This window comes from Aquarana catesbeiana, linkage group LG03 (genome assembly GCF_042186555.1).
Source record: "Aquarana catesbeiana isolate 2022-GZ linkage group LG03, ASM4218655v1, whole genome shotgun sequence".
In the NCBI taxonomy this organism is placed as follows: Eukaryota; Metazoa; Chordata; class Amphibia; order Anura; family Ranidae; genus Aquarana; species Aquarana catesbeiana.
In genome coordinates, this window is record NC_133326.1 from 625,470,718 (window position 1) to 625,494,006 (window position 23,289).

The 23,289-nt window shown below is 42.1% G+C and overlaps 1 protein-coding gene across 3 annotated transcripts in view; it reads left to right on the forward strand.

Moving 5' to 3' along the window:
* BRD4 (bromodomain containing 4) overlaps positions 1–23,289 on the forward strand; it is a 102,153-nt gene that overhangs the window by 53,750 nt on the left and 25,114 nt on the right. For 2 of the 3 annotated variants that reach the window (XM_073622384.1, XM_073622385.1), the window contains exons 5-10: positions 103–183; positions 359–594; positions 918–1,316; positions 3,952–4,080; positions 8,146–8,364; positions 8,450–8,643. In XM_073622384.1, coding sequence (XP_073478485.1) covers positions 103–183; positions 359–594; positions 918–1,316; positions 3,952–4,080; positions 8,146–8,364; positions 8,450–8,643 — 1,258 coding nt within the window. The remainder of the gene's footprint in view (positions 1–102; positions 184–358; positions 595–917; positions 1,317–3,951; positions 4,081–8,145; positions 8,365–8,449; positions 8,644–23,289) is intronic. The other variant, XM_073622387.1, reaches the window with a different exon arrangement.

Here is a 23,289-nt window from a genome sequence, read left to right on the forward strand (position 1 = left end):
AGCGTTGGAAGGCTGGTGCTCATAGAATGATAAATAGTGGCACCAGTTAGCTGAAGCTTTTTGAAGAAACACAGATGTTTAAGTGTCTTATGTGCCTTCCAGATGCCTCAGTCACCCCCATGAGGACACGGGTTCCATCAATAAGCCAAACTGAGAAGACTGTCCCAAAGCCACCTGTGACACGTAAGTTAACAATGGGGTGCTTTTTTTTATATCTATATTATATTTCTTTAGAACTACTACGTTGCTAAACAACATAAACCTGGTGTTTCCGGCACTTCAACTTCTTCTTCTTCTTCTTCTTCTTCTTCTTCTTCTTCTTCTTTTTTAATTTATTTATTTTTTCTTAACTCTTTAGCTGTATCCAAACCTGCGACCCCAACCCCTCCTGCTGTGACCCAAGCACCTACCCCTCCACAGACCCGCACCCCACCTGCCCGTACCCCTGCTGTTACTCCAGCTCCAATTACATACCCGCCTGCTGTCATTAAGGAAATGGTGGTGCCCACAACAATACCCCCTGCTGTTCAGTCTGTTCAGAGCCATGCACCTGTCATCTCGACTACCACTCAGCCCGTAAAGGTGAGAAGAACGGTGAGTTCAAATAGGCCAAGTATTAAGATACATTTAATGATTTGAAGTGCCTGATCGATTGGCCTTTTTTGTGTGTACTTTGGAACGAAGAGCTACGCTAAGAGAATTGTTTACATCTGATATGGGCTGTGCTGGCATGGGTCTGTTTTTTTCTGTAGGTGGCTTTAAAATTGGTCCTAAATTTGCTAGACTCCAAGAATAATGTGCTTTAGATATAGAGGCTGTCTGTCTGGCTATTCTGCTGTGTCAAGTACATTAATTTATCTGATCTTGTGTGTTTATTTTTTCTCCTTTTTCTAAAAAATGTTTTTTCTTCACCACAGAAAGGGGTGAAGAGGAAAGCAGATACCACGACCCCTACAGCCCATGATCCCCTCCATGAATCCTCTCCCCTACCCAGCGATTCAAAGCCCGCTAGACCTTTACCAAAAAGGGAGAGTGGTCGCCAGTCTCGGCCAGCAAAGAAGACAGAGGTTCCTGACTCTCAACTTCCTGCACCTCCTGTTCTGCACACCCCAATCATTGTCCAACCAGTTCAGACAAACAGCAGCACCAAGGTTTCCGAGCAACTGCTCTACTGCACCGGCATTGTGCGTGAAATGTTTGCTAAGAAACACACCTCGTATGCTTGGCCTTTTTATAAACCTGTAGATGTAGAAGCTCTTGGACTGCACGACTACTGCGAAATTATCAAGCATCCAATGGACCTGAGCACTATTAAGGTGTGAGAAGAACCTGTGTTTCATACTTTCACACTTCATTAAGTCACACTAATAGACTAGGCTTGTGTCTTGAATTTGGCACATAATCTAGTATATAGATACATACAAACACATACATTATCAGGGATAACATACCCGTCTATGCTGAAATTTAATGGCATGAATGCTCATACATTTATCAGCCTAGTGCTTTTGTTCAGAAGCCCTTTAAAGAGGATCTCTAGAAAAGTCATTGTACCTAGAAAAAGAACTGTTCAGTTATTCATTACACTTCGTTCCTAAGGCTGCCCATGCATTATACTATTTTTCTTGTACAATTTTTCCCAAAGATTTACCAAATGCATATAATAGGAGGTCAGACCTAAACACTTTCAATTTGTATGCAATCAGGCAGTCACATACACTACATAGTTGAATGTAAATCTAAAGCACATTGAATAAGAAAATTGTATAATGTATGGCCAGCTCAAATTTCAGCAGTTAAAGGCTGTGTCAGATCAGCACCTGGTTTTGGGATCAGCAGTGCTGACTGAGGAATGGTTGTTGAAGTAAACCGGTCACCACTGTGGGCAAATCAAACAGAGCACGTGATGAAAACTGTATCTAAAGCTATATTCAACCTTTTGCAAAAATGATACTCCCACTTTAGTAAAATAATAGTTATACAGTTTTTTTAAATATATATTTTTTTTGTATTAAATTAGTTGTAAACCCTTACATGTACCCCGTGAAGTGTCTAGCACCAGGTGGCACCCTCTCTTCTACAGAGCAGTTCAAAGTGCATAATTTATACAGCTTGTCTAAGCTGAAGTTACACTCTGCAAAGCTCAGTGAGGAGAGCTCTAAGAGTTGATTCACACCGCCCTTCACACAAGAACAGAGCTGAGGCAATCAATTACAGGCTGTATCCTGAAGCTCCCGCACAGTCACCTTTTTTTTTTTTCTTGGTGTCAGGAAAACCTATCAGAGGTGACTCATGCAGATGGCAGAAGAATGAGGCAGCAGGCACTTAATGCTGTGGATTGAGACAAGCACACACTATAAATGGTTATGCTTTGTTCATATTTCATGTCTGAGGTTTACAACCGTTTTAAAGCCTACCCAGCATTACTACGGCACTCAGTACAGCACAGGTGAAATGTACAGGTTCCTACATTAATAACCCAGCCCCCCTTTGTTTATGGGGCTTGAGGAAATGGACTACAAGTGGGTTGACATCATCACACTTGTGCTCCATTGAGATATATGAGTTACTCTGCCGCAGTGGCAGATGAGACTTGTAGTCTTTTCCTTCACAGATCTCTAAAAATGGATAACATGGCTGTACAGGCAGGGCCAAATTTAAAACAAATAGTGACTACGGGGATAAGCACCCCGCGATTCAGGTAAGTGGGTTGGGGGGGTTGTGGAATGTGATTATGGTACACCCTAAACATAGGTGTATCATTTCACATGGCCATAAAAGTGGACTATGCTTTTAAAGTTGGGTAGATTGAAAAATTACAAGATGCAGCCTGCCACTAGTATTAACATAGTAGTTTTTCCTGTAACGTCAAAAATAATTTTGTCTGTTGTTAAAGCAGGTTTTGCTTGGTGAGTCTCCAACCCCCCCTTCTTCATAACTGTTTTAATACTTGTTGATCCAGTTAATACAGCTGAAATTTTGACTTGTTACAGGAACTGAAAATAACCAATCTTATTGCAGAATCAGCAGGTGGTAAAATTTACTTTATTTTGCCCATAGCTAAAGCAGAGTTATACTCACCTCAGCTGCAGCAATGCAGCATCAAGGGGCTCCCTGACGGCATCTTTAGGTGGCCGGCTTCCAGGTCTTGATTTTCGGCTGCTTTCATTGGCTGGGCGGGGGTGATGCTACTCCCACACATGTGCGGGAGTGCAGTCAGCTTGGACATTGCAAATTCTTGCAGTGAGCTGCACGTGCACAGCTCACTGTACAGGGGCAAACAGGCAGGTAAGTAACTTTAATGCAGAAGAGACAAAGCTTGTCTCTTCTGCATTAACAATCTTGCTTGTTCGCTCATTTTTATTTGTTGGCATTAAGTTTCACTTTAATCAGAAGTTAACATCTGTAAAAGCCTAATGTTAAAATTGCAAATAAACACTTCTGATATTTGTATACATCTCTACTTTTCTTCTAAAAGTGGAGTATGTTTTCTCCCATTCTGTCTGCTGATTCTTCCTATTCATCTGTTATTCCATTAGTCACTTTTAAACTCTGCACATGTTTCAGTTAACTGGATGTCTAGAGTTCTGCATATTAACAGCAACTGTCTGTCTTTTTGGATCTGCTGATCATTTTAACTGCAATTTTCATTATAGGTTATCTCTGCTTATGTCATATGCTCAGTTTGATTTACCCAACACGACGGGTTTAGTTTGATTTGTAGTGTTGCATATTTATAGTAACAAGTGTCCAAACAACGAGTATTTTTCAATGATTTTAATTCTTTCCTGAAGAACCTTAATACATTTTATATACATGCAACTCTTGATGAAACACTGAAGCTTGTTACTGACAATGTCACCAGTATCGCTGCCAGACTTGGTGCAGGTGTATACATTGACTAGACTTACTGAACATCTTTAAATGGCTAGCTTGTTCTGTTGTCTACAGATGAAGTTGGAGAATAAGGAGTATCGAGATGCCCAGGACTTTGCCTCTGATGTGCGGCTTATGTTTTCTAACTGTTACAAGTACAACCCTCCAGACCATGAGGTGGTGGCTATGGCCCGCAAGCTGCAGGTAACAAGCTGGGGTTTGGCAAACTTTCCACAAAGTCTTATTCTCTTAGACCTGTCTGATGGAGAGTTGTACTCCTCACAGGATAGAGTATGTGGCAAGCCTTAGGATTTATGGGGAGTGCAGCCTTGTGAGAGGATGCGCTTGTGTTCAGCTATCAGCAGCAATTGATCTAGTCTGCGTATTGAAAATGACTGTTTGTTTTTTTTTTTTGACCATCCACCTCATTAATAAAGTACAATAAAATCAACGTTCTCCAGTTAAAAATGTTACAAATTCTTACCCCAGCACAATGCTGCTGGCTTCTGCTCTCTCTGCTGCTTTCCTGAAAATTTAGCGTTTCCAAGAAAGAGTTACCAGTGGACAGTGCAGTCTCCAGCCAGTCTGTTGGCTTGGAGAAGAGAGGGGGAGGAGTGAGATGCAGGGGGGTTACATGGCTTTGTGTTTCTTTTGATGCACACAGTGAAAGGAGACACAACTCTATTTCCCGCATGCAAGGGTGGATCCATAGGCTGCTACAAGATAATGGAGCCACCCTGATGCAGGAATCCTGGGGCAGCAGTCACGGCACCAGCTTAAACTTGGAACATATGCAAAGATTAAATCTGCTGCTGAAAATGCTTTCAAAATTGTTTAATATCACCTTAAGGATCTAGCTATGATAACTTTTATGGGTGGCTGGATCACAAGAGTAGCTGAACAGATTAGCAAATCCAATGGTAGGTAAAAATTTGAGTTGCTTTTTTGGGTAATATGTAACTTGATCCCTGTCGTCCTATAAACTGCACCTTCCTGCGCTTTTTGCCCCTGTCTCTAGGAGGAATAAATGGGTATCCTCACTGGCCAAAAGGGAGGTGAGAAGACCAGTAAGCATTGGGCTGCAAATGGACAGAAATCTGTATGCTAATGATCTGCATTGTTGTGTAGTGGATTTTCTTCTACTATGTATACTGTTTCCAAATGCAAAAGTTTTGGCAATAGCGTGCTTAGAAGTGAAAGTGAATTCTGGAAAATATAGCTCTGCCTGACTCCCATCTACTAACTAAAATTTTACAGGACAGTGATAAGTGTTAGAGATACAACATAGGACAGAGGAATTGATATTTTATTTTTTTTTATGATGTTTCATACAGGTAAAAGGGCACTGGCCTCAACAAGTTAGGGATCCCCTGCCAGCTCAGCTAAGCCTTAGTTTTTAGCTAGTGTCTTTAGGTGATGGATGTGCCTCCCTGGGTCTTTTTTTTTTTAATTCAATTATTTTTTGAGCTTAGTTTTCCTGTTTTCTAGCCAGTTTCGAACAACCTTGATGGAGCTGACTTGGACTCTATTTGGATCAGTCGTTAAAGCCAGCATGCCGAGAAGAAATGTACCAAGACCCCAAATGCAAGTGTGGGAATGGCTTGTAGCGTTGCCGGATAGCGCTAGATTCTGTGGGCAGCAATCTCCTCTGTACAGCTTTCTAGGTGAACTCACTGGCAGAACGCTCTACAGCTCTAGTACAGTGATTCCCCATAGGGAAAGTAGAGTCCCCAAAGGCCATGTGGGAAGCTTCCACTGCGATGGATGAACTGTTAGGTGCCTCTGGACTTTGACATGTTTTTCTAGCGCATTTTGGGCTGTTTTTGTGCAGTATAAGGGCTTACAGACTGCCAGAAAGCCATGGCTTCGAGCAGGTATAGTTGGTGGGTGGGAGGTTAGGGGTTAGATGATGGTGTGGGCTCCCAGATCCCACCATCAGGTTGGGAGGACCCCCTGCAGAGCTCATACTGTAATAGCTCCCCTTAGTATCAGATTTTCTCTGAACCCCTCCCCCATCTGGTATTTCTACCGTCAGTGGTACAATCCTTTGCTTCCTTTTGTCAAGTGAGGAATATTGTGGGATGTTTGAAAGACACCATTGATAAGAGGTTAGAGGCCCTCTTTTTAAGGTGTTCTCTCCAGTAGGAGCAGCAGTGCAGCCTGAGGTGGCTGTGTTGGGAGTTTGCCAAGCCCCTAAAATCTGGGGAAGCACATGCTCCATTCCAGAGAATCGGACCCTGAAGATTTTGCTATTCGACTCTAGGGGAAATTTCCAAGAACATTGAGTTTCTTTGTAGATGCTTTGAAAGACTCCATGAGGCAGCCTCACAGCTGGGCAACTATGTATGTCAACATGAGAAGAATCCTATGGCTCAAGTGTTTTTCGGCAGAACTTCTCTGCCTGAGGCTGCCCTATGAGGGCGAACACTTTTTTTGGACCGTCCTTGAATGCCTTCATTCAAAAGCTGCCTGTGTTGAAAAAACACACTCTTTACCACTTTAGAAGAAGATGAAAAGTCAGAAACCATTGATGCTTTCATAATCCAAGAAGAGTTCCTTTTGTAAGCAGCTAGCCTTGAGCTCCAGGTAAAAGCCTACATCCCAGTTCTGTAAGAACTGGATTCCTAAGCCATCACGTTCTGGGGGCCAAGCCTCACTTTGAAGGGGTTTCACAGATGACTGGGTCTGCATCGTGGTGTTCGGAGGCTTCAAGCTGAAGCTCTTTGGCTTTCACCTTCCATGAATTATTTGTTCAAGGGTATCTTCTTGGTGTGTTTTTTTTTTTTTTTTTTTTTGCAGTCCTGGAAGTTTGCTGTTCCAAGGGGTCATTGCACATTTGTCCACAGGGGAGAGATCTCAAGCCTTCTATTCCAACCTGTTCACGATTCCCAAGCTGTAAGGAGATGTCCAGCCTATTCTGAACCTCAGTGGTCTTTAGAATTGGGAGTTCGCAGTGAAGGGTTGCTACTATTAATTTGTAGCATTGATTTTTAGCCTGTCTGGCCCCAAGAGTGTTTACTAAGGTGTTGGTCCTAGTTCTGAAGTTGTTGAGGAACTGGGGTATTCCCATTGTGGGGTACCTGGAAGACTTGTTTCCCAAGTAGCATTTGACTCAGAAAAGGTTGTCAAATGACTATCAAACGGTACAGGTCCTGGAATAGTTCAGCTGGGTGCCGAACCTTCAGAACTCAGCATTGGTTCTGATACCACGCCTTGAGTTCCTTAGGATTCTTAGATTCTCAAGATGGCACAGGAGAACATATTACGACAGGTGAAATGCCTTTCTCTTTGAGCCCAGGAGTCCTCCCTGAGGACATTTGGAAAGTCCCTCAATTTTGATGCAGTCCTCTACGCCCAGTTTCACTCCAGAGCTCTAAAGCGCAGTATCCTGTCAGTGTGGGACAAACCTCAGTAGTCCTTGGATCTGTACCTCTTGGTCCAAAGAACTTGGTTGTCAGAAGAGTGAAAGTTGCTGATCAGTTTTCTTATTTCTTGTTTTGTGCATGCACCATGTAACATGGGTAATTCCTCCTGTGCGGCAACCATTTCAACCATTTAGGACATTGTGTTGCCACCTTTTTGTCCTTAACCTACACGTTCTTAGGAGAAGGTACTTCACTCTATGGAGGATGTTCTAACTGATGATAATCTAGCTGTTTGAGTTTATGTGAAGTCTGCGGCTTCATTTCATCAGTTTGAATCCTGGTTTGTTCTACCTGAGGGTCCTCCTAAGGGTTGGGTTGCTTCTCAAGCCATTATTTTTAGGTGGACTTATCTCATTTTCTTGCCCTATGGTATCAGGGGCATCCCCTCCCCTCTTGTCTGTTACTCATTGCTTGCTACAAAACTGAGGCTTAGCTGAGCTTGTAGGGATCATACCTGGGCTGGGATACGTGTCTTGATAAAAAATGTTTGAGCCAGTGTCCACCTGAATATGGCAGCATAGCCAAGTAGTCATGAGTATCAAGTCCTGTGATGTACCCCAAGAAAAGGATTTTATAAGTGAACCAAAAATCCTAATTTGATGAATGATTTTACAAGCACCTGGATCCTGTGGGGATTTATCCCAAATATTAAAAAATTTAAATATAAATGGCTAAAGAAAATAATTTGATTAAAAATACTGTATATATAGAACACCAACTTTAAATTCTAAAAGAGCGTAATTGCTGATTTGTTGAAAATGGAAACTTGTTATATTACCCTTCATGATAGATGAAAAAGAAATGAGTAATAACATGTATTATATATTTTCTGTGGAATTTACAGGACGTGTTTGAAATGCGATTGGCCAAGATGCCAGATGAGCCAGAAGAAGCCCCAGCTCCAGCACCGGCACCGTCACCCACCCCTTGTCCTCCTGCCCCTTCTGTCAAAGGCCCTCCTCACAGCTCCAGTGATAGCAGCAGTGACAGCTCTTCTGACAGTGAGAGCAGTTCTGACAGTGAGGAAGAGAGAGCACAGAGATTAGCAGAGCTTCAGGAGCAGGTACGCAAACATACAGCATCCGATTTTCCTTGTGACTCTGGTTTGGGGAATTAACCATTTGCTTTATTGACAACTTTTCTTACAGTTAAAAGCTGTGCATGAACAATTGGCAGCCCTATCTCAGCCTCAGCCAAACAAACCAAAGAAGAAGGAACGTGAAAAGCGGAAGGAAAAGCACAAAAGGAAAGAGGAGGTTGAGGAGTCTCGCAAGAACAGATCTCGGGAACCTCCAGCTAAGAAACCCAAGAAAAGTGTTCAAGGACCTGTGGGAACCCCTAGGTATGATGGCATACACCCCATGCTCTACTAAATGCCTTTATAATGATCATGCTGTTAGGCTTTCTATCCTATTGCTTGTCATTTTCAAATTGATATCTATCAGAAGATTTATCTAAATTGGATCATGAGTGCAAGCGGCAGCAAAAATTCTCAGCTAAGTATATTGGATTAATTTGTTTCACGTGTGAAGTCTTATCGGGATGGAATCGCTGCCTACCAGCACTGCTGCTTCCACTTTGAATCAAGATATGCTAGTTGAGTAGGTTTGTTGACCATTACAAGAATAAGAAGTTGGAAATTAGTCGTACATACTAAACTAAAAAGAAACACTTTCACAAGCTTTATTGGCTTTGAAAATGGAGAATCAATTTTAGGGAATTGTATTGTCACAGACCCATCTTTCAATCTATTTCACAAATGGTACGCTCAGTTGGTCTACACCTTAAAGTGGCTGGTACACAGGTAGCAAAAAAGGCCTGGTTTCATGCCCAGCAAGTGTACTGTGCAAGACCTTTAGAAAATGCAGAGAAAAATGATCTTTCAGTACAAAAAAAATTTCGAAGATGGGGCACACACGGGACATTTGCTGGCGCTGATTACAAAATCGCAGATGACCCCATCCTTTGTAACTTCCTTATCTTTAGACACAGATCAGATACAGCCTCTATTTTACAGGGTTTTAGGCAATACTTTGAATCCCTATATGATACAAGGATTCTATATGTAGATTCTGATTTCCAACAATTTTTACAGCATGCTTCCCTACCCAAAATAGAGGAAAGGGTTAGGGCACTTAATGCCCCCTGGAGAAACTGCAGCAGGCACTCTGAGTTCCTGAACAATAAAACCCCTGGGAACGACAGCTTACCTAGGAAAATATATTTGAAATATGGAGAACTTTGATTTCCTGAGTTACTTGCCACCATAAAATCCGCTCAAATTTTAGGATCCTTACCTCAGTCCAAGCATGAAGCAAATATTATAGTACTACCTAAATCAGGGAAAGACCAAGCACTCCCAGATTCATATATCCTTAATGACTACAGACATCAAAATACTTGCTAAGGTTCTCTTCAATTGTCTGTCTAGTATACATAAACTGGTTCACACAGACCAATCTGGATTTATCCTGAATAGATCTACATCTGGTATTATAAGGAGATTATATTTAAACCTCCAATTACCAACACTACATATGGGAAACAGAACGATGCTTTACAGATGCTGCTAAGGCATTTTGATAATATAGGGTAGTGATATCTTTGGCAGCTGTTGGAAGCCTTTAATTTAGGCCAAGAGGTTTTTTTTGGGGGGGGGGGGGGGGGGGGGGCTCAAACTGCTGTACACTTATCCAGTGTGGCCTGAAATTGAATAAACAATGTGTTATCGGAATCTTATACATTGAGAAAGGGGTACTAGCCAGGGATGTCCACAGTCCCCACTTCTTTCTTTCCTAGTAGTAGAGTCATTTGGCTGCGCTTATTCGCTCTGATCCTAATATAGTAAGCTTCAGAAGCTAAAAGACCGAAGAGAAGCTAGCAGTGTAAGCAGGCAACACATTAAGGTAAAAAACCTTAAAGTGGTTGTAAAGGCTCAAGGTTTTTACCTTCATGCATTCTCTGCATGAAGGTAAAAAACCTGCGTTCAGTAGCATTCCCTAGCCCCCCCATACCTACCTGAGCCCCATCTCGATCCAGCGATGTGCATGAGAGAAGTTCACCTTTCATTACATTCTACACCCATATTCAGGTTGTAACGCGTTATGAATGCACCGGCATATCGGCGTCTTACTGTGAGCCCCAGGCCCTGTACTAACAATCGGGACCTGGAACTCCCGATTCTGGGTTACCTAATCGCTGTGATAGCCTCTGATTGGCTGTCTCTGTGAAGCCCGCCCCTTGAGTTTACTTTCTCTGTGAATGGAGGAGAGAGATGCATCGTATCTCTCTCTCCTTGCAGTGAAAAAAAAGTGTGTGTAAAAATAAACTAATAATAATAAAAAAAGATTGCTAATTTTTTTATACTATTTTTTTTGTGCCAGTTTTTCTTTGATAATAAAAAAAAAAAAATCAGGAGATATCCATTACCATTTACCACCAAATGAAAGCCCAATTTCTCCTGGAAAAAAAAAACAAGGTATAATCCACCTGGATGCACAAAGTAGTTATGATATGTACGGGTTTTACTAACACGTCAAAGTTGCGAAATTGTGCTTGGGCATTTAGATTTGTTTTACCCTTAGGCAAAGGGATTAAGATACAAGTGGAACCAGTTGCACTTGCTTTCTGTCCTTTTCCATTTCTGTTTTTTTGTTTTGTTTTTTTTTGTTTTTTCTTTGTGGTGGTTTTGAACAAGATTCAGGGCTTGCTGGAAAGGGAGGGGAGAGATAGGGTTTTAATGTGTTTGTAACCTAATGTATTAGAAAAACTCTAATACTTTTTTTTTTTTTTTTTTTGCGGTTTCCCTCGTTGAGATTTCTACTCTCTTCCTGTTCCAGAAAATGCCTGTTTCTGGGTTAGAAGGTATGGGAGAATCTCATTGAGTCCCCCCGTAAGGAGATATAAATGGCGTAGGGCAAATCCAGTGACACAGCAAGCACAAATATACTCTCAAATATTTTAAGTGTCTTTAGTGCAAGTAATTATTCACTTAAAAAAACATTTTTCTTGTACATTATGGGACACAGCATCTTCATATCCACGACAGTAGGTTTTAATGCCACTTCAGGTGATTGGACACTGACAAAAAAACAGGAAATCCCCCTCCTAGGTATAACTCCTGTCCCGTTAGGCTTATTTGGTCATTCCTATCTTACTGAAGGTTCAGAAGGCAACTTCAAGGAAGGTTTACCACAGAGCTAGGTAATCTTGTTTTGCTTGGAGTGAGGTTAGAGGATTTCATCCTCCTAAGTATCCCGTTGCTGATTCCTGGCTTTTCGTCTGTCTGGAGTTGATCTGGGACTGGCCTTGACTACGATCAAGGGTCATCTTTCAGGCTTGGTGGTCAATGCTTCCTGGACTATTGATTATCAAGTTTTAGTAGCTCTGGTATATAAAGCTGCAAACCTCATCTTCGGTTCATACTTTTACAAAGTTTTGCCAGGTGGCTGTTGGATCCGCTGGGTACATGCTACTTTTGGTCAGCATGGTGTGCGGGCTTCTGCATGAGGTTCTAATCTGTTTTGGTTTAGTTATTTGGGGCCTTTTAGCTTGTTGGCATGTTGCCCTCCCATCTTATTCGGTGCCTTGAGACATCACTATTGTCATGCCTATGAATATACTCCTTGTCCCATGGGGTACGATTTTTGGCTTACCTGTAAAATCTGTCATTACATATACACACCTTTTTGAAAGGCCCCAGAGGCTGCAACACCTAAGCAAGCGGCACCACTAACCAAACACTGCCATGAAGACCAAGGAACTCTCCAAACAAGTAAGGGACAATGTTGAGAAGTACAAGTCAGGGTTAGGTTATAAAAAATATCCAAATCTTTGATCCCTAAGAGCACCATCAAATCTATCATAACCAACTGGAAAGAACATGGCACAACAGCAAACCTCCAAAGAGACGGACACACACCAAAACTCACGGACTGGGCAAGGAGGGCATTAATCAGAGAAGCAGCACAGAGACCTAAGGTAACCCTGGAGGAGCTGCAGAGTTCCACAGCAGAGACTTGGGTATCTGTACATAGGACAACAATAAGCCGTATGCTCCAAAGAGTTGGGCTTTATGGCAGAGTGGCCAGAAGAAAGACATTTACTTTCAGCAAAAACCAAAATGGCACATTTTGAGTTTGTGAAAAGGCATGTGGGAGACTCCCAAAATGTATGGAGGAAGGTGCTCTGGTGTGATGAGACTAAAATTTAACTTTTTGGCCATCCAAGAAAACGCTATGTCTGGCGCAAACCCAACACATCACATCACCCAAAGAACACCACAGTGAAACATGGCAGTGGCAGCATCATGTTGTGGGGATGTTTTTCAGCAGTTGGGACTGGGAAACTGGTCAGAGTTGAGAGAAAGATGGATGGTGCTAAATACAGGGATATTCTTTTTTTTTTTTTTCTTTTTTTTTTTTTTTTTTTTTTTTGCCACTTCAGTTTGAAAATTTCTCCCGGGAAATGATTTTTCAAATCTTTAAAATCCAAATTTCTTTCCCATCTTATCATCACATCATCGTGGCTTAGTATATGCTTAGTGATCCAAATCAGTATATTACAAAACAGATGTATATTCACCCCCAAGTTTACTACTGCTTCCCACCTACCAATGCCTCGCCCCCTCCCCCGAGACCTTACCCCTCCATCCCTCAGCGTTCCTCTTCTCTGATTTCCCTATGTAGACCACATCTCAGCCACTTTTGGGGAATCTTAAAATTTTTCCCAGTCTTTCCATTTTGTTTCAAAGGCCCCCATTTTTGTCCCTTCACTAAACCTTAGGTACTCCAGGCTCTGTATCTCATTAATTCTATTAAACCATTTCCTCATCTTTGGCCTCTCTTTCTTTTGCCAATACTTAGGGATTAAGCTCTTAGCTGCGTCAATAAGATGTGGCAACAATGTTCTGAGATATGTTTTAGTAGGCATATCACACATGTGGAATAAGCATGTCCAAGGATCATTTGGGACGTCAAAATTAGTGATTTCTTTAATATATTTTCTTACTTCGCCCCAGAACATTCTCATTTCCGGGCACAGCCACCAAATGTGGGCCATTGTCCCTAATTCTGAACAGCCCCTCCAGCAAAGTTGCGACTTATCCCTTTGTATTTTATGGACCCGATCAGGGGTCAGGTACATTCTGGTCAAGCATTTAAAGTTTAATTCTAAAAGTTTACTATTGACCGAAGTAGCTGAAACTCTTTTCAGAATCAGGGAAACTTCTGTATCTGTAAGAATTCTCTCTAACTCCTTCTCCCATTTCCCTATACAGTCCGGGGTATCTATCCTTCCTAGTTCGACTAGAACTTTATATATCCGGGAGAAACCCCCCCCTCTCCTCTTTATCTGCGCAGATTTTTTCAAGTGGTAGTAGGTTATCCATCGATCTAATTGGTTGAGGCAATAAATCTATGTAATGTTTTAATTGGTTATAGCGCCAGGGATTTATAACTATCATGTTTCTTTTATCCTGCAGCTCTTGAAATGAGCGTATTCTACCCCTGTGCATTACGTCTTTTAGTTGTATATTTTCTTCTAGTAACCATTTGCCAAACCATTCCTCTTTCCCTGGTGCAAACTGTTCTAAATCTTTGAGTGGCATTAAAGGTGAATTGTATTCCCAGTGTTCCTTTCTGTGTAGGGTGTCCCATATCTTAAGTGCATGCTTAGTAATTGCATGTGTTTCAGTGCTGTATTTTCTCTGTTGGGGTGAGATCCATATAACCTTATCCAATTTAGTGTCGCTAATTTTATTTTCTGTTACTACCCAGTGTTTTTCTTTATTTTTAACCCAGTCAATAACTCTAGCTAGAGCGATAGCTTCATAATATTTCCTTATATCTGGTGCTCCCCACCCCCCTTTACATTTAGTGTTAATCAATTGTGTGAATTTTAATCTTGGTGTCTTTCCCCTCCATATAAATTTTGTAAACATTGAATGTAGCCTTCTAAGATATGTATGTGGCAGTGTTATTGGTAACATTTGCATTTTATAGGTTATTTTTGGTAATAGAACCATTTTGTATATATTAATCCTTCCCGCCCAGGATAGTTGGCCCAGATGAATTCTATTCAATTCGGCTTTTACCTCATTTAACAACGCGATAAAGTTCCCTTGGTATAGCGTTTCCATTGATGTAGTGATTTTTACCCCCAGATAATTCAGTTCTTTTTTTCCCCCACACAAAGGGGAAGTATTTTTGATAAGAGTGGTCGCTTTCCTTGGTATGGTTTATCTCTAATGCTTCAGATTTAGTTGGGTTTACTTTGAAGTTTGATAGCTTTCCGTATTCTACAAGGTTAGCCATAATATTTGGGAGGGAAATCCTTGGATGAGTTATATACAGCAGGATGTCGTCTGCGAAGGCGGCAAGTTTATATTCCGTATTCCCTATTACGACCCCACTGATATCCCTATTCTGTCTTATCCTTGAAAGGAGGGGTTCTAATGTCAGCAGAAAAAGCATGGGAGAGATTGGGCACCCCTGTCTTGTACCGTTGTACATGTACATGTCAATTGGCTCGGAGAGGGTCCCGTTTATTTTCACTCTTACCGACAGTCTTGAATACAAGGCCCTAATCCGTTTACACATCCTCTCACCACAGCCTACTTCCTCGAGTGTGCTCATCATGAAGTCCCAGTCTACTCTATCAAACGCTTTTTCAGCGTCTATAGATAGCAGTAGCCCTGGGACTCCACTCTTTTTGATTTCCTGGGTTAATAGGAGGGTTTTGATACTGTTATCCCGTCCCTGCCTACCCGAGATAAACCCCACCTGGTCCGGGTGGATAATCCTCTTTATTACCTGCTTCATTCTGTCCGCAATAACTTTTGCGAATAGTTTAGTATCCACATTTAGCAGGGAGATGGGCCTATAGCTTGAACAAACTGTGGCATCCTTGTCCTCTTTTTGAATAACCGTAATATTGGCCGCGAGTGCTTCTCTGCTCATTTCCCCCTTATCTCCTATATCATTCATATAGGAGCACAATTTAGGGGTTAAATAGTCTTGGTATTTTTTATAATAAAGCACTGTCAGCCCATCCGGGCCTGGGCTCTTGCCTACTTGTGTCTCCCTGATTGCCTTTCTCACTTCAGCCTCTGTAATAGGGGTCTCCAGTGTGGTTCGCTCATTTTCCGTTATTTTGGCCATTCCCACTTCGCTAAGGTAGTTTTTAATTTTCGCTTGTTTTTGTTCCCTCTCCTTATTTGTTACATTTCTATTTATGGAGTATAACTCCCCATAGAATTCTTTAAACGTCCTTGCAATATCTGAATCCTTGTAGTAGATCTCATTTGTTCTGGACCTTATCTTGTCGATATATTTGTTATTCTTCTTTTTACTTAATATCTTTGCCAGGAGTCTACCAGGTCTATTACTGCCTATGTATCTTTCTTTTTTTACAAGGTTATACTTCTTCCGGTTTTCTTGTTCGATTAACTGCCGTATAGCCTCCCTACACCTATATAGTTTTACCAGTGTTTCGCCATCCCTCGCTATCTTGTGATGTTGCTCTAATTTAATGATTTCCTCCTGTAGCACGCGATAGGTCTCTCCCTGGCTTCTCTTTTTCTCTACTCCCGCCTTTATTATGATCCCTCTGATGTAGGCTTTGTGGGCCTCCCAAACCATTGTTTCTGATGTTTCCTCAGCGGTATTAATTTTGAAGTAAGATTCTAGTTCTTCTTTAATAAGTTTGTCTATCTTTTCATCGTGTAGAAGATCCTCATTTAGTATCCAGTTATTGCTCCGCGTTTTATGCTTACTTAATTTTATTTGCAGGCTAACCGGGGCATGGTCCGAGAACGTCATTGGCCCTATATTTGTACCCTCTACCTCTTCCGCATACCAATGCTCCACAAAAAATAGATCGAGCCTGGAGTATGTCACATGGACGGGGGAATAGAAGGTGTAGTCTCTTACATTCTGATGTTGCATCCTCCATATATCTACCAGTTGTTGTTGACGCAATTTTTTCTTGAGTTTATTCATCCACTTGCCCTCGGACCCCCGAGCATGCGACGTACTGTCTTTACCTGGCTCTAAACATATATTAAAATCTCCTGCAATAATGGCCCTTCCTTTCTTAAAGACTTCAAACTTTGCCAGGATTCCCAATAGGAACCTTCCTTGGTTGGTATTTGGGCAGTAGATGTTCGCCAACGAGCATTCCGTCCCATTCAGGTTACCTCTTATGAACAAGAAGCGACCCTCCGGGTCGATTACACTCTCCTCTATTGTGAACCCAACTCCTTTTGCAAAACCGATCGCAACTCCTTTTGCTCCTCTTATCGGGGAGTCTCCATAGATCCAGTACGGAAAATCGCTTGTAGCTATTCTTGCTTTTGCCAAGGTATAGGTGGGTCTCCTGTAGGAAGACCACCTCTGCTTTCAGGGATCTCAATTCTCTCATTATGTTCGCACATTTTATGGGAGAATTGATGCCTCTCACATTGTAAGTGACTATGGTTATCCCAGCCATCCTGTTGTTTTTACCCTATTTACACCTTTACGTAGCCCCTCAATATTATATGGTCGGGTCCACTGAGGAAAGGGCCGGTCTCTTCCTACCCTTGACCCCCCTCCCCCCCTCCTCTCGCCCACCCACCTCCACCCCCCCAGGTCCTCCCCACCCACCACCTCGCCCTTTCCCATCGGGTTGGGGGGAGTATTGGGTGCCACATGAGCCCCCTAAACAAAAAAAAACCTTGGCCTACCAACTCCACCTGGCCACACGGTTTACTCCCCAGAGGTTGAGCTCGAAGGAGGGTCTAGTCTGGCCGAAAGCTTCCCTCTGGGTGTAATCCCAGCTATCCCGCCCACCCCACCCCCAACCCCCACCAATTTTATTTCATGAAGAAAAAGAGACATAGAAAGAGAGGAGAGAGAACAGGGAGATAAATACATTTTCAATCATTTTAGGTTCGGGGCCTCTTTCAGTCCCTGTGCTCTTTTGCCATTAGTATTGGTTTCCATGTGATTGAGTCCCCTATGTGTTCCTGATTTCCGCTTTTCTCCCACCACCCCCGGGATCTCCATTACTGGGATTCCAAGTCGGTCGCAGAAATTCTGGGTCTCCTCCGGAAATCTCAACACCGCCTTGCGGCCGTCCTTGCGTCCAGTTAGGTTGGCGGGGAAGCCCCAGGAGTATTGGACCTCGTTCGCCTTTAAGGCAGCTAGTAGTGGTTTCAAAATTCTTCTTCTGCTTAGGGTTTCAGCGGCTAGATCCTGAAAGATGTATAAACTTGTTTCACCGTACTTCACTTGTGGGTTTCTCCTTAAATTTATGCTAATCTGCTCTTTGTCCCGGAAGTTATGAAACCTCACTATGACATCACGCGAAACGTCTCCCCTGATTTCGGCTGGCTTCCTAATTCGATGGACTCTATCTAGGTTTAAATTACCGCTGATGTTGCTAGGGTTCTTCAGATCTTTGAAGATTTCCTCCATTTTTTCCTGCAAATTTTCTTTTTCGCCTTGCGCTTCCGGGAGGCCTCTAATCCGGAGGTTTTTTCTTCTGCTGCGATTCTCTTGGTCTTCCATTTTGTACCTTATATTCCTCTGTTCCTTCTGCAGCACTTCTGTCTGATGTTTCAAATTTTTTATTTCTTCTCCTTGCTTGTCCACTGTTGTTTCCACTTCCTCCACTCTAGTTAGTAGGTGGCTCATGTTCTCATGTATAGTACTGATCTCACCTTTAATTGAGGCCTCCAGTTTCGCGAACATTTCAGCGATTTCTTCCTTGGTAGGAAGCTGGTTCACCTGTTGGATCTCTACTGGCGTTTCTACTTCTACCTCGTTACTGGAGAGTCTTGTGTCCATATCAGCCATTTGTTTTCTTGTTCCAATTTTAGCCGATCGATCTGGAGTTTTATTTTTTGCGCCTGTTGAATTGCTTTCTTTGCTGCTTTCATTCACCATATATTTTCTGATGGTTCCCGGGCTTGCGCTTGTTCTGGGTGGGTTCGCGGGCCCTTTTGTTGATTTTCCTCTCATTTTCCACCTACACCGAATTAAAGGTTCCCAAACTACTTAGTGTGCTGCTGATTTCTGACTTTTTCCCCTGCTGTTGAGGGATGCCTTAATCCCCCCTGATAATTATTTTGTTGCACCGTGAATATTGCTCTGGTGTAGTGTTATATTACGTTGTCACAATACATACACATATATATGTGGGAACAGTATACAGTCACCTATGATGCGACGTTCTCAAAAATAAGTCAGCTTGTTTTTATAAAATGCTATTGTATAGTGGTAGTCCCTTTATTGTGGTAAAATCACATATGTAGGTGGAACGGTGTAACAATCACTCCTTTGCATCACTTACCCACCTCCCGGCACAAAGGTAAGTTAGCTTATTATTATAATATGGTTTTATATAGTAGTGGTACCTTGTTGTGGTAAAATCATATGTACAGGTGAGGCAGTATATGAGTCACATATGGTACAACGTTTCTATGCAGCTTAGCAGACTAACAGAAAATAGGAGAAATCCGATGCCTCACTCACCCATCTTCAGTGCCAAAACAAACTAGTTATTACAGAGTGATACTATACTTAATGCTACCTTGTTATAGGGTCGTCTCATATATTGATGGGGTAGCATAGCAGTCACATGTGAACAAGATTTCCCTGCAGCTTAGCCGTATTACAGATGATCCAGTATGTCACTTACCCATCTTCAGGCAAAAGAATGAACCAGCGTCTTACCCACTTTCTTCACTCCTGGGGCTTGCACCTGTTCCGTAAGTTTTCTTTGGGTTTACCAGCTTCTATCAGGGCTGTCACTCTCTGCCGCTCTCTATCCCTCCTCCGCCTTTCGATCCCAGCGAGCCGTCTTCTCAGGCTCTGCTGTGAAGTGGATTGTGCTTGTCTCCTCTCCTCTCCTCTCTCCTCCCCACAGGCACCGGCACACGTTTTGCTGAGGCTCGGTGAGCCCGTCCAAGCTCCCGTCCGCGCAGACCGCTGCAGCTGTGGATTCGGGGCACCGTTCACACCGCCTCCACCTTCCTCAGCCAGGGCCCAGAGACGAAGTACAAGGAGCAATGATCGCTGGGTCCGACAGCGTCGTTCCGGGAAGGGGGGGGGGGGCTGGAGACTAGTGCATGGTCCGCGAGCCTGTTTTGGCAGGCATCACGGCGTGAGGGATACCCGTCCACCCAGGCTCAGCCCCGACCCGACCCCACCCACATCCGGCTCCTCCTCCGCACCTCTGTGACTCTGTACCCAAATACAGGGATATTCTTGAGCAAAACCTGTACCACTCTGTGTGTGATTTGAGTCTAAAACAGAGGTTCACCTTCCAGCAGGACAATGACCCCGAACACACTGCTAAAGCAACACTTGAGTGGTTTAAGGGGAAACATGTAAATGTCTTGGAATGGCCTAGGCAAAGCCCAGACTTCAATAAAATAGAAAATCTGTGGTCAGACTTAAAGATTGCTGTTCACAAGCTCAAACCGTCCAACTTGAAGGAGCTGGAGCAGTTTTGCAAGGTGGAATGGGCAAAAATCCCAGTGGTAAGATGTGGCAAGCTCATAGAGACTTATCCAAAGCAACTTGGAGCTGTGATAGCCGCAAAAGGTGGCTCTACAAAGTTTTGAATAGTTATGCACATTGACTTTTTCTGTTATTTTGTCCTATTTGTTGTTTGCTTCACAATAAAAAAAGAAAAAAAAAAAAAAAACATCTTCAAAGTTGTGGGCATGTTCTGTAAATTAAATGATGCAAATCCTCACAGTCCGTGTTAATTCCAGGTTGTGAGACAACAAAACATGAAAAATGCCAAGGGGGTGAATACTTTTGCAAGGCTCTGTGTGTGTGTGTGTGTGTGTGTGTGTGGAGGAGCGCAAGGTCTCCAACATCCACCAGCTCCGTGATATCATCATGGAGGAGTGGAAGAGGACTCCAGAGGCAACCTGTAAAGCTCTGGTGAACTCCATGCCCAAGAGTGTTAAGGCAGTGCTGGAAAATAATAGATGCCGTACAAAATATTGACAATTTGGGCCCAATTTTGACATTTTCACTTAGGGGTGTACTCACTTTTGTTGCCAGCGGTTTAGACATTAATGGCTGTGTGTTGAGTTATTTTGAGGGGACAGCAAATTTACACTGTTATACAAGCTGTACACTCACTACTTTACATTTTAGCAAAGTGTAATTTCTTCAGTGTTGTCACATGAAAAGATATAAAATATTTATAAAAATGTGAGGGGTGTACTCACTTTTGTGAGATACTTAAAAAAAATATATATATAAATATTGTCCATTTATAAATGCAAGTGTAAATAGATTTTGCCTTTTGTAATATTAAATAGAGGTCGACCGATATATCGGCCGGCCGATATAACAGCTGATATTTGGCTTTTTTTACTTAATCGGCATTAGCCGATTGTGCTGATAAAAAAAGCCGATTCAGTGGGACTTGCAAATGACTTCTGTAATAGAAGTCAATTGCAAGTTGTCTTTAGTTATCTTCTCTCCTCCTCTGGGCAGCCTGCCAAGTCTGATAAGAAGATACATTGTATCTCTTTCAGGTTCTTTTATCAATAGACTGAACTCCGTGGAGAAGTTTTCAGTTTAACCATTTAAAGACTAAATCTTTTCTGACACTTGTTGCTTACAAGTAAAAATCCTGTATTTTCTGCTATAAAATCACTTAGAACCCCCAAACATTATATATATTTTTTTAGCAGAGACCCTAGGGAATAAAATAGCGGTTGTTGCAATATTTTATGTCACACGGTATTTGCGCAGCGGTCTTTCAAACGCAATTTAAAAAAAAAAAAATACACTAATGAAATTAAAAAAAAAGTTAGCCCATTTTTTTTCGTCCAAAAGTTTTGATTACCTGTTTTTGTGTATTTAATATTTAAGATATAGTTATTTTTTTTAATCTAAATTCTACATACAAGTGAACTGATTGGAGGTTTGTTTTGTTTAATAAATGTTTAAATATAAAAAATTTTCTGTATCACTTATTACTTAAGGCTGCTTCCACACTGGAGCGGGCATGCCTTGACGGTAAAACGCTGTTAATTTTAGCGGCGCTTTACCGTCATTTTAGCGGCGCTATTCGGCTGCTAGCGGGGCACTTATAACCCAGCTAGCGGCCGAAACGCCCCTGAAGCGCTGCTGCCGAAACGCTTTGTAGGCGCTTCGGCAGCGGTGCGCATTCATTTCAATGGACGTGGAGGAGGGGTATACACCGCTCCAAAGATGCTGCTTGCAGGACTTTTTTTTAACATCCTGCCAGCGCATCGCCTTAGTGTGAAAGCACTCGGGCTTTCACACAGACTGCAGGGGAGCCGTTTTCCAGGCGCTATTTTTAGCCCAAAAGCGCCTGAAAAACGCCCCAGTGTGAAAGGGGTCTAACTGTTAGATTTTATGAGATGAAGGGAAAAAAAAAAAAAAATCGGCCTAATATATCGGCCCAAAAAAATCGGCATCATATATCGGCCACCGCGATTTCTAAATATCGGCTTTGGCATCGGCCAGAGAAAAACCCATATCGGTCGACCTCTAATATTAAATGGAAAAGTCCTATAGTGGGTCAGTTGTCCTTTATTTATACCTACATTACTTGCTGGTTGCATCATGCTCCACATTGTGACACAGAAGAATAAGGAACAGTTGAGGTAAACTGGCAATCCCATTTACAGCGGGTAAAATAAGTATTGAGCAGGTCACCATTTTTCTAGGTAAATATATATCTAAAGTTGCTAGTTACATGAAATGTTCACCACATGTAAAAACCCATCCAATCCATACATAGTAAGAAACCAAAACAAATAATTTCAGAAATTAAGTTGTGTAATAAAATGGAATGACACAGGGAAAAAATATTTAACACTAACTGAAATGTATTTAATACTTCATACAAAATCCTGTGTTGGTAATAATAGCTTCAAGATGCCCCCTGTATGGAGAAACTAGTTGCATGCATTGGTCAGGTGTGATTTTGGCCCATTCTTCCACACAGTCTTCAAATCTTGAAGGCTCCGTGGGCCTCTTCTATGAACTCTGATCTTTTAGTTCTTTTAATAGATTTTCTTTTGGATTCAAGTCAGGTGATTGCCTGGGCCAGTCTAGCAGTTGTATTTGCTTTATTTGAAACCAATTGTGTTTCCTTGGCTTTGTGTTCAAAATCATTGTCTTGCTGAAATGTCCACCCTCGTTTCATCTTCATCATCATGGTAGATGGCAGCATATTTTTATTAAAAATTGTCTTGGTACATTTTTTCATTCATATTTTCTTCAGGGCCAATTCACACCAGATGCAGTTCCGTGCACTTTTTTTCTGCACTAAAAATGCACAGTATTTTCCATGTATTCCAATGGCTCCAGTTCACACCAATGCAGTCAGTTTCTGCACCGGAAACTGACTGCACTGGTGTGAACTAGAGCCATTGGAATACATGAAAAACACTGTGCATGCATTTTTAGTGCAGATAAAAAGTGCACAGAACTGCATCTGGTGAGAACTGGCCCTCGATATGAAGTTTGCCAGTACCATATGCTGAAAAATAGCCCCACACTGTGATGTTCCCACCGTCAAACTTCACTTGGTAGCGGGGTGTTTTGGGGTGATGTGCCATTTGACCTCCAAACATGGCATGTATTATGGCATCCAAAGAGTTCAATTTTGGTCTCATCTGACCAGACTATATTCTCCCAGTATTTCACAGGCTTATCTAAAGGCTGTGCAGCAAACTTTAAAGAAACTTCAAAATGCATGCCTACAGGCCATGGCAGTTGAGTGCATTACTTATTGTTTTCTTTGAAACAATTGTATCTGCTAATTCCAGGTCTTTCTGAAGCTCTCCACGAGTGGTCCTTGGCTCTTGGACAACTCTTCTGATTTCTTTTAATTTTTCTGTCAGAAATTTTGTGAGGAGCACCTGGTCGTGGCTGATTTATGGTGAAATTATGTTCTTTCCACTTCAGGATTATGGCCCCAACGGTGCTCACTGGAAAATTCA